General features: G+C 41.5%; 1 protein-coding gene across 1 annotated transcript in view; it reads left to right on the top strand.

The window, feature by feature from the left end:
* Positions 1 to 10267, top strand: part of IFI30 (IFI30 lysosomal thiol reductase) — a 41139-nt gene extending 30872 nt beyond the window's left edge. Inside the window, exons 5-7 of the mRNA XM_077476338.1 lie at positions 1351 to 1503; positions 7220 to 7288; positions 10086 to 10267. Coding sequence (XP_077332464.1) covers positions 1351 to 1503; positions 7220 to 7288; positions 10086 to 10157 — 294 coding nt within the window. The 3' untranslated portion in view covers positions 10158 to 10267. The remainder of the gene's footprint in view (positions 1 to 1350; positions 1504 to 7219; positions 7289 to 10085) is intronic.
* The last annotated feature ends 1894 nt before the right edge of the window (positions 10268 to 12161 follow it).

Below are 12161 nucleotides of genomic sequence, written 5' to 3'. Positions count from 1 at the left end.
AGCTGTCAAAATGCAGCCACTCCTTTGTATAGAAACTTGCACATACCATTATCATTATGGATAGGTTCACACTATGCAAGTGGGGGACAGTGATCACACTTTGGGGATGGTGCTTTGCGTGTTTAAGACGCAAGGCACTGTTTCCCCCTTTTTACCCCCCAAACTTTAATATTCTAATATGACATCCTATTCATTTCTATAAACATATAAAACTGAAGCTCTTATTGAAGGATTCAGTATCAAGTTTTTTTGTTTTGTTTTTAACGTTATTTTGACATTATTAAAGAGGAAGTAAACCCTGATGAGTTTACTTCCTCTTTCATTCCCTGCAAAGGTAAAGCATAATGGACTACTATGCATCGCATAGTAGTCCATTATGTGTCACTTACCTGACTACTACTATGCATGCGCCGTAGACAGCGGTGCCTGTCTTTCGGCAAATATCTCCTAAACCGTGTAGGTTTAGGAGATATTTCTTGGACCTACAGGTAAGCCTTAATCTAGGCTTACCTGTAGGTCAAAGTGTGTTGTAAGGGTTTACAACCACTTTAATGTATACTTATTTTAAAACGAACACTGGTCAATAAAGAAAATTATACTGTTTTATTTTTTTTTATATCTTTTTGTCTATAGATTATGTACAAAAAAAATCAGTTATTTTACTCAAATATTTACCAAATGATACCAAATGAAAGCCTAGTTTGTCCCCCAAAAAATATTGTATGTTACTTTATTATCTTAACCAGTGACAAAACATTGCCGAATAAACAGGCCCATAACAAAATGTAAAAATGTTTAAAAGATGAGCTCTGGTCTGTAAAAAAAAAAATGACAAATACCGTAGCTGCTGACCCTTAATATAAAGACACTTACCTGTCCATGGAACCTGGGATGTTTGTGCCCCAAGCCGATTCGTCAATCGGCTTTGGGTGCAGGTACCAGCATTGTAAGTAAGGGAAACCAGCAGTGAAGCCTGCAGGCTTCACAGACAGTTTCCTACTGCACATGCGTGAGTCGCTCTGCTCTTTCTGACTGGTCCCGCCATCTACTGGAGCCTGTGTGTGTCACAGATTGCAGCGGGGGAAAGAGGAGGGGCTGGAAATGTCTTGCCTGGAAGTGGGAGTGGGTACCTGTCAAAACCAGGTACCCACATTCCACCCCCCCAAAAAAAAAGTGCCAAATGTGGTAGTGGAGGGGGGGAAGGTTGTGAACAAGTGGAGCTTCCCTTTTGGGTGGAGCTCTGCTTTAAAAGGCATAAAAGTACAAGAGCTGAAGTGGCTAAGGTTAGTTATGTGAATATGGTCTATGTTCAAATCATTTTAATATTTTTTTTTGTTCATTCTTCTGCAGTGCCTCCAAGCTCATGAGCCAGATTTACCAGTCAAAACAGTACTGGACTGTGTGAATGGGGACCTGGGTAACAAACTTATGCACGCTAATGCCCAGCGAACCCAAGCACTTGACCCTCCACACCAATATGTGCCATGGATAGTCATCAATGGAGTGAGTACATGCTATAACAAAAAATCTATGTTGCCATCTTGTTTTGTATTGAGTATTGTTTGCATGATAGAAAGCAGGATAGATTCGTTGTACACACTGTTTTTGGGCTTAAACAGAAACAGAGGAAATATGAGAGGAATCAGCTACCTAATGCTTGCTGTATTCTTACTTGAATCGTGGTGTGCTTTGTGTATTTCTTCCAGATCTGTGCAGTAATCAAATGTGGAACAAGAAGCTTCCTGTAATAAAGACCAGTCACTGCTGCTCTTTCTTCTTGTGCAGGGTGACTGGTCTGGTCTCCACCCCTCCTGTGGTTTTATGCAGAGAACCTGTAGAGGGTGGGCCTGCTGGGCCCCATCCCGTAGCTCTGTTCTCTGCACAGGCTATGTACCGCACAATGATATTATCACTACTACTTTAACAAGGTAGTAAGTGGGTTTCCAAGGACATCTGGTGCTCACAAAGTGTATACTTTGTGGCAATGGAGGAGTATATTTAAATTAAAGTATTTGTGCTTGGAGTTCAGCTTTAAGAGCTAATAAACAAAAAAGTTATGGAGTAGGAACAGCTAAGTAGTCTCTACTTCAAGCTCTGTGTCACTTCTTTCTGAGCCCTGCATCACTTCCTACTGATCTCTGACCTCTATGTTCCTTCCTACTGATCTCTGAGTCACTTACTACTGATTTCTAAACTCTGCCTGACTTTGTATTGATCTCTTAACTCTGCCTCACTTTCTACTGATCTCTGAACTCTGCATCACTTCCTACTGATCTCTGAACTCTGCATCACTTCCTACTGATCTCTGAACTCTGCGTCACTTCCTACTGATCTCTGAACTCTGCATCACTTCCTACTGATCTCTGAACTCTGCATCACTTCCTACTGATCTCTGAACTCTGTGTCACTTCCTACTGATCTCTGAACTCTGTGTCACTTCCTACTGATCTCTGTGTCACTTCCTACTGATCTCTGAACTCTGTGTCACTTCCTACTGATCTCTGAACTCTACCTCCCTTCCTACTGATCTCTGAACTCTGTGTCACTTCCTACTGATCTCTAAACTCTGTGTCACTTCCTACTGATCTCTGAACTCTGCCTCCCTTCCTACTGATCTCTGAACTCTGCATCACTTCCTACTGATCTCTGAACTCTGCATCACTTCCTACTGATCTCTGAACTCTGCGTCACTTCCTACTGATCTCTGAACTCTGCGTCACTTCCTACTGATCTCTGAACTCTGTGTCACTTTCTACTGATCTCTGAACTCTGTGTCACTTCCTACTGATCTCTGTGTCACTTCCTACTGATCTCTGAACTCTGTGTCACTTCCTACTGATCTCTGAACTCTGCCTCCCTTCCTACTGATCTCTGAACTCTGTGTCACTTCCTACTGATCTCTGAACTCTGTGTCACTTCTTACTGATCTCTGAACTCTGCCTCCCTTCCTACTGATCTCTGAACTCTGTGTCACTTCCTACTGATCTCTGAACTCTGTGTCACTTTCTACTGGTCTCTGAACTCTGTGTCACTTTCTACTGGTCTCTGAACTCTGTGTCACTTTCTACTGGTCTCTGAACTCTGTGTCACTTCCTACTGATCTCTGAACTCTGTGTCACTTCCTACTGATCTCTGAACTCTGCCTCCCTTCCTACTGATCTCTGAACTCTGTGTCATTTCCTACTGATCTCTGAACTCTGCCTCCATTCCTACTGATCCCTGACCTCTGTGTCACTTACTGCTGTTCCCTGAACTCTGCATCACTTGCTCTTGACCCAGGAACTCTGTGTCACTTACTACTGATCCCTGACCTCTTCGTCACTACTGATCTCTGAACTCTACCTCACTTCCTACTGATCTCTGCCTCACTTCCTACTGATATCTGAACTCTGCATCCTTTCCTACTAATCCCTGACCTAGGAATCTCTTCCTACTAATCTCCGAACTCTGTCTCACTTCCTATTGATCTCCGAACTCTGCATCACATCCTACTGAGCTCCGAGCTCTGCGTCATTTCTTACTGATCTCTGACCTCTGTGTCCTTTCCTACTGATCTCTGACCTCTGTCACTTCTTACTGATCCCTGACCTCTGCCTTACTTCCTACTGATCTCTGAACTCTGTGTCCATTCCTACCGATCTCTAAACTCTGCCTCACTTCCTTCTGATCCCTAATTTCTGTCTCCCTTCCTACTGACCCATGACCTCTTGATCCGGGAACTCTGCGTCATTTACTACTGATCCCTGACCTCTGCGTCACTTACTACTGATCTCTGAACTTTGCCTCACTTACTACTGATATCTGAACTCTGCATCCTTTCTACTAATCCCTGATCTAGGAATCTCTTCCTACTAATCTCTGAACTCTGTCTCACTTCATATTGATTTACGAACTCTGCATTGCTTCCTACTGAGCTCCGAGCTCTGCGTTACTTCCTACTGATCTCTGACCTTTGTGTCTTTTCTTACTGATCTCTGTCACTTCCTACTGATTCCTGACCTCTGCCTCACTTCCTACTGATTCCTGACGTCTGCCTCACTTCCTACTGATTCCTGACGTCTGCCTCACTTCCTACTGATTCCTGATGTCTGCCTCACTTCCTACTGATTCCTGATGTCTGCCTCACTTCCTACTGATTCCTGACCTCTGCCTCACTTCCTGCTGATCCCTGACCACTGTGTCACTTACTGCTGATCTCTGACCTCTGTGTCACATACTAATGATCTCTGAACTCTACAACACTTACTCTTGACCTGGGAACATTGCTTCACTTACTACTGATCCCTAACCTCTGCCTCACTTCCTACGGATTTCTGACCTTGCCATCATTTCCTACTGATCTCTGAACTCTGCCTCACCTCCTACTGATCTCTGACCTTGGCATCACTTCCTACTGATCTCTGACCTTGGCAGTGGCGGCCATCCATTAGCAGGATCCGGACCTTAATCTACATGTAAGGCATTGGACGCATTGATTTCTATGTTTTTTGTTTATTTTGGAAGAACATGATTAGAGCCTGAGGCTATTAATTGGCTTCAAAAAAGGTGAACTCAGGGAACAGAGCACTGCGCCCTGAGTCCGCCCAGTTGTGTGACAATAGTGAATTAATATTTGCTATTGTCTTCCTGCTTACACTCCCAGCCAATCAGAAAGCAGGTCCTGAGACCCCAATTGACCGTATTGGCTTGTACTAGGGGAGGATGTACGTAGAGATCTGGGATTGGCCGTCCTCATTAGAGGGTGAACACCGGAGCCCAACCCACGGGGGGGGGGGTTTGGGTGGTCTTTTTGCTGCCCCCTGGCTGGAGCACCAGCCGCCACTTCCTACTGATCTCTAGACATGGGCGCCGTCAAAAAATTAGTTTTGTTCTGTTCCGTTTCGATTCGTAATAAAATTAATTCGTAATTCGTATTTCGTGTCCGAAATTCCGTTCTGTTTCGTACGAAATACGAATTTTCGTTAATGTGTACGAACGTTCTTTACGATGAATTTGAAGGCAAAAAACATTGCTCATTATGCTTATTATGACTTGCAGAAGACTTCTGTGATAGAAGTCAATGTAAGTTGCCTGAAGACATCAGTGAAGGACTTTCATCCTCTCTGGGCAGGCTGCCAAGAAAAGAACAAAATGATACAATGTTTCTTCTTCAATGGGCTGAACTCCCTGTGTAGAAGTTCTCAGTTTAACCATTTAAAGACTAAATCTTTTCTGACACTTGTTGCTTACAAGTAAAAATCCAGTATTTTCTGCTAGAAAATCACTCAGAAGCCCCAAAAATTATATATATATATATTTTTAGCAGAGACCCTAGGGAATAAAATAGCAGTTGTTGCAATATTTCATGTGACGCAGTATTTGCGCAGAGGTCTTTCAAACGCAAGTTAGCCCTTTTTTTTTCGGTCGACCTCTAGAGAGCACTGACATTAGCAGCGTGACATACAGCAATGGCACCTGCACCGTGATAGAGTGATCTGACACCAGCACTGTGATAGAGAGCACTGACATCAGCAGCGTGACATACAGCAATGACACCTGCACCGTGATAGAGTGATCTGACACCAGCACCGTGACATAACACATGTATGAGGTGAATCTGGGATCGACAACTACAAGCATTCTTTTTTTATATGTGAAATTCTGAAAATGCAGGAATCTTGAGATAATGGAGGTGAGGGAAGGTCAGGGTAGGCAAAGAAAAGGGTGCAGGAGATGAGCACCAGCACCGTGATATAGAGCACTGACACCTGCACTGTGATAGAGTGATCTGACACCAGCACCGTGACATAACACATGTATGAGGTGAATCTGGGATCGACAACTACAAGCATTCTTTTTTTATATGTGAAATTCTGAAAATGCAGGAATCTTGAGATAATGGAGGTGAGGGAAGGTCAGGGTAGGCAAAGAAAAGGGTGCAGGAGATGATCACCAGCACCGTGATGTAGAGCACTGACACCTGCACCGTGATAGAGTGATCTGACACCAGCACCGTGACATAACACATGTATGAGGTGAATCTGGGATCGACAACTACAAGCATTCTTTTTTTTATATGTGAAATTCTGAAAATTCAGGAATCTTGAGATAATGGAGGCGAGGGAAGGTCAGGGTAGGCCTACGGTGTCACGGTGCTGGTGTCAGATTACTCTATCACGGTGCAGGTATCAGTGCTCTATATCACGGTGCAGGTGCTGGTGATCATCTCCTGCACCCTTTTCTTTGCCTACCCTGACCTTCCCTCGCCTCCATTATCTCAAGATTCCTGAACTTTCAGAATTTCACATATAAAAAAGAATGCTTGTAGTTGTCGATCCCAGATTCACCTCATACATGTGTTATGTCACGGTACTGGTGTCAGATCACTCTATCTCGGTGCAGGTGTCATTGCTGTATGTCGCGCTGCTAATGTCAGTGCTCTCTAGAGGTCGACCGAAAAAAAAGGGCTAACTTGCGTTTGAAAGACCTCTGCGCAAATACCGCGTCACATAAAATATTGCAACAACTGCTATTTTATTCCCTAGGGTCTCTGCTAAAAAATATATATATAATTTTTGGGGCTTCTGAGTGATTTTCTAGCAGAAAATACTTGTAAGCAACAAGTGTCAGAAAAGATTTAGTCTTTAAATGGTTAAACTGAGAACTTCTACACACAGAGTTCAGCCCATTGAAGAAGAAACATTGTATCATTTTGTTATTTTCTTGGCAGCCTGCCCAGAGAGGATGAAAGTCCTTCACTGATGTCTTCAGGCAACTTACATTGACTTCTATCACAGAAGTCTTTTGCAAGTCATAATAAGCATAATGACTGAGATCCGGAATTCGTAAACAAAAGTTCGTATTCCGTACAGAATTCGGACGCACGGCAATTCGTATTTCGGATCCTCCCGAACGTACGAATTTTGAGAAATTCGTACGAATTTGAGATTCGTGCGAAACGAATCGCACATGTCTACTGATCTCTGAACTCTGCATCATTTACTACTGATCTCTGAACTCTGCATCACTTACCACTCACCTGTGTACGTTTTTTTTTTTTTTTTTTTAATGGTACATCACCAAGCCTACTTCAGAGGTGAAAGCACAGAGCACAATACAGAAATAAAGCATGTACAGTTGAACAGTATGAGAATTCATATTCTGTCAAAGTCATTCTAAAGGGTGCATTATCATGTCAACCCTAATGTTAACTTTTATTTATTTATTTATTTATTTTTAGAAACATAGTGACGAGCTGCAGACTCGAGCTCAAGCTGCATTATTTAATCTAGTCTGTGAACTTTACAAAGTAAGTACCGTATGTACCAAAGTCACTTTACTTAGGCCTGATTCATTTGACATAATGGGGATAGATACCCAATGTGTTGGTAATAACACTTTATAATTTACTTAGAATTTGTCACAGTATTTGTAAGGACTGGTGAAGGGACTGTTGTTTATTATTATTATAATATATAATTATTTTAAAGAAACGCTTTGACTCCACCACACCAAGTATATTCAGTCAGTTCAATAGGACAATGTAAACACTAAGAAAACTGTGGTAGGGCTCTTACAAGTGGTGAAGCAAATAGCTGCTAGCACAATACCATAAATACATTGTATAACAAATATAAAACATTAATGCAGCGCTAAAATTACATGAAATACATGTGGTGTAAATTAAACAAAAGTGCAAAAATCAGTGTGCATCACCATAAAATCAAATCAAAGTCCAAACTACAGTAAGTAGAAAAAATTAGAGACTTCAAAAAGAAGAAAACCAACTTAGGGAACGCAGTCTTGCAATTGTGGGGATAGATGTAGATTCCCAAGCACCACAAAATTTCTCGTGTTATAAAACCACACAACACCTCAGGGCCAATGAAGGGCACCTAATGACGTAACTTCTGACAAAACACATTGGAAGGAGCTGGAATACACTCCACTGCGCATGCACAATTTCGCTGCAGCTATATTACTTTATAGAATAAGAGCTGTTTTGTAATATGATGTGCCTGTTTACAACTATTTTATTGTAAGTGCATTCGCCATATAAAACTGCTGTCCTTTAACTTGGTCACGCTATGGAGATTGTCTCCTTTTTTCATGATACTATTTCCACACTGAGCATGTGTGTTTAGAAACCTTTGACAACATTATAACATCATCTTTGACATGTGGATCTGGGTAAAGCAGGCCATTGTGCACAAAGGTGATGTGTGGTTTTACAACAGGAGAAATTTGGTGGTGTCTGGGATTCTACATGTATCCTTTCTTTTCCCTCAATTGGAAGACTGCTATCCCTAAGTTGGTTTTCTTCAATTTTGGACTATTAAATTTTTTCTACTTTGAACTTTGATTTGATTTTATGGTCATGCGCACTGATTTGTGCACTTTTGTTTAATTTATACCTCATGAATTTTTTATTTCATGTCATTTTAGGGCTGCACTTATGTTTTATGAGTTCAATAGGACAGACTGAGAGAAGGGGAAAATGAACACATTTTTGATCTTTTTTTTTTCTTTAGCGACATACTTCATATGTTCACATATGCAAATTCATTATTCAGATGACCCTTCAACTTACTTCATTCTCCACATTTTGAGAAGTTTGCATTACCACAGCTAAACATTCCTAAAAACAACATAAAAACATAGGAAAGATGTCTGGAATTAAAAAGACAGTTCTATGTTATTCCCAAATATTTGAATCTTAAAATTGAAGTATGGCCAAAGATTTTTGGTCATACTTTTCTTCTGGGTCACAAGAGTGCAATTAGAAAAATAGCCGGCAACTCCAATCCATAAGAAACATTTAATGGCACATGTAGGAAAACAAAAAAGCAGACGCATTTCAGCTGAAGAGCTTTGGTCACTGCATTGACCAAGTCTCTTCAGCCGAAACGCGTCTACTTTTTTGTTTCCTACATGTGCCAATACAGTTTTCTTTATTTTGTCTACCTATTTGGGTGTTGTCTGGAGGACACTGTAACCTGAGCACCCATCTGTGGACTCTGCCCTGCCTGTTGGTATTCCCTTGTTCAGAGCGCTGCACCTTTCTGTTTGTACAAGAGTGCAATATTACCATATTGTCAGGATCCAATCAAATGCCTGGATTGGTAGCTGGCTCAGCTTCTAAGTGTGCCGCTGAGAGGCTCAGCCAGCTGCAGCCCAACATTTCAGTGAGACTAATTCCCTTTTCGCACTTCTAGCACGGCCGCGTTAGCGTTAAAGCGCCACTAGTTTGAGCGGCACATTACCGTCATATTAGTGGCGCTTTTCGGCCACTAGCAGGGTGCTTTTAACCCCACTAGCGGCCGAGGAAAGAGTTAAAATCGCCCCCAAAGCTTCGGCGCTGCCCATTGATTTCAATATATATGTATACACCGCTCCTTAACCGCCCCAAAGACGCTGCTTACAAAACTGTTGAAGTACTGAATATATCACCAGCACTCCATGGATTTTCAATATAGTATCCAAAAATGTATTAGAGAAATCACATCACGGCAGTATATTGCAATGTTTAGGGCTATGCAAGACCCCTTCATCAGGCATGGCACGCCTGATGAAGGGGTCCTGTATGGCCCTAAAATGTTGCAATTTAGTGCTGTGATGTGATCGCTAAAATAAATCTTTGGACATTATTTTGAAGATCCCTGGTGATATATGTGTTGACTTGTGTTGCTACTGGTTTCAAACTGATAGTTGCTAAAGCACCCACTTGCTTTGAGCCATCTCCAGGAACATGTGAGATGGGAATATTCTATTTGTTTTATCTTACAGACTCAAACACGTAAGCACTAAGCAGTTCCCTAGAGACTAGTGTACAAAGATGAATTGATCTTTGTAGTTCAACAAATGCAGGAATCCAGATGCTGTGTTGCCATCAGTAAAACGAAATGAGAGCTGCAGAATCGGTGCTCATTGACCTAGTCTTTATTTTTCGGCATGGCACCCAGTGTGACCCCCTAATAATAAAGCATGTGATGTTATATGGCCTTTGTAAATGAGAGAGCACTCAACAGTCGTGCGCTCAAACACAAACTGTTCTAAAGGTACCATGTGAGAAAAAAAAACTCATTGTGAATATTTTTTCAATACAGGGACCAAAACCAGATGCTTGTACAGGAAAAGATTTGACACCTTTGAAAAGGGAATCTGTGTGTTTAAACTAAATCAGCAACTATTGAGAAGAAAAACTTTCAAGATGATGAATGAATTAATGACAATAATTCTCTATTAACATGATTTTTTTCTAATAATAAAGTTAAAATTTTAAATAAAACTTGCTAATGACTTGATTCAGTAAAATGTATGAGGATCAACTATTTTACATATGCAAACATCTTTGAGAATGAAGGTAGTCTGAAACAGGACTATGATTGGACATTGCCAAAGGGGTGATCCAGAGACATAAAACAAGAACATTAAAGCATGCCAAAATTACAAAGTAACAATATTTTTTAGAGGTGTTGCTGATTGTTTCGATCCGTCATAATAGAAATATAGGAGTTGCCATTATTCACCTCTGAGCCCTGGTGCATACCAGTATGGGTTTGAAATCGCAAGTCAGAGCTATTTCAAAGCCGCAAATCAGTGTGATTTATGAAAAATCCCTTGCTGTTGAGCCACTGGCTTAATGCTTAAAAAAAAAAAAAAAAAGCCATGAGTCCTTATCAGCACACATGTTTAGATTCAGAATATTAAAGGGTTAGCATGACAACCTGACAAATAGCATTTTCGGCAGGGGAGGTCAGCAACGGCCTCCTTGATGTTTCTGCAGGAAAACAGTTACATTCACATTTTAAATACATTTATGGAAGATCATATCTGCCAAAAGATTTGTAATTGTGTGCAGCGAGGATTATGATCTACTGTAGTTACAAGGTAACTCTGCCAAGCAATGCAGCCAGATTCTTGCCTTCCACTGCAGCATCAACAGATCTTAGTCAACAGCATCCAACTTAGCCTCCTGATTGGGAAATTAAGGAGCAGCAGCACACTGATTAGGACAGCTATACACATTTCCTCTGTTTTACTTACATTAAAAGGTAAGTTCACCTTTTTAAAGAAAAATAATAAATGCACATCTTTTTGCAGGTAAAAAAATGTGCATGAATGATTTTATGTTCCCCCATGATCAGCAGATTGTGGGTGCAATGGAGGCCTCTTGCAGACTGCCTGCATAAGCTGTCTGCTCATACCTCATACGGGCTGGCAGTTACACACTGTCAGGGAGCATCAATGAACTACCTAGAGAGCTCAACAGCACCCTGGAAGTTCACTGAGAACTACAAGCTGATGGTTGCAAAGGCTGTTGATACTTGTAGTTCTCCCATTCACAGAACTCTGTAAATGAATGACATGGCCAGGCGGAGCCCTGCTCGGTTACGTTTTTTTTTTTTTTATTTGTGACAGCAAGATTGGGGAGAAGGTCCCTGGCTTGTTGTCACTACAGGCAGCAGATCAGGGAGACTCTGCAGCAGTGGGAACATGTTACATGCTTCACACTAAAAATGGGCGGAACATGTAACATGTACCCAAAGGTAAACTTAACCTTTAAATGTACATTTATATGGCCTTTATGAATGCTACGCTTAGCTCACACACGTGCATAAAGATGTGCACACATACAGGAGGAGCTCACAGCTAACTTGAACATTTTCTAATGCCGGTTACACACAGATTGTTTTCTTAAGAATAATGCAAGGAGATATCTGGCTACTATACCTACACTTAATGGTCGAAGGTTTGTGGACACCTGACCATCATGATGAGCTTGTTGGACATCCCATTCTAAAACCATGACCATGTAGAGTCCCCCCCCCCCCCCAGCCTTTTTGGCTATAACAATCTTCTCTTCCGTGAAGGCGTTCCACAAGATTTTGGATCGTGTCTATGGGAATGTGTGTCGATTTAGCCAAAAGAGCTTTGAACCTCTTTTTAAGCATGTGGTATGGATTCCCCCAGAACAGAGAGTCTAAGGAGCAACAGGGGTTCCATCAGGGACCTCCTCAGGAAGGTTTGAACTTAGCTGTGTGCTTAACCCCAGGTTGTAAGCCCTAAATTCACCTTGCCCAACTTTTATGCATTCAGCCAGACACAGCAAAGAAACTAGTATTTTCAAAATAGGTATAGTAATTGCAGCCCCCATAGTTTACTTGAGACATTTTGTCATT

Source organism: Lithobates pipiens, unplaced genomic scaffold (assembly GCF_037356315.1).
Source record: "Lithobates pipiens isolate NorthernLeopardFrog02 unplaced genomic scaffold, aLitPip1_a1.2 Scaffold_13, whole genome shotgun sequence".
Lineage (NCBI taxonomy): Eukaryota > Metazoa > Chordata > Amphibia > Anura > Ranidae > Lithobates > Lithobates pipiens.
This window is presented reverse-complemented; position numbering and strand designations above follow the sequence as displayed.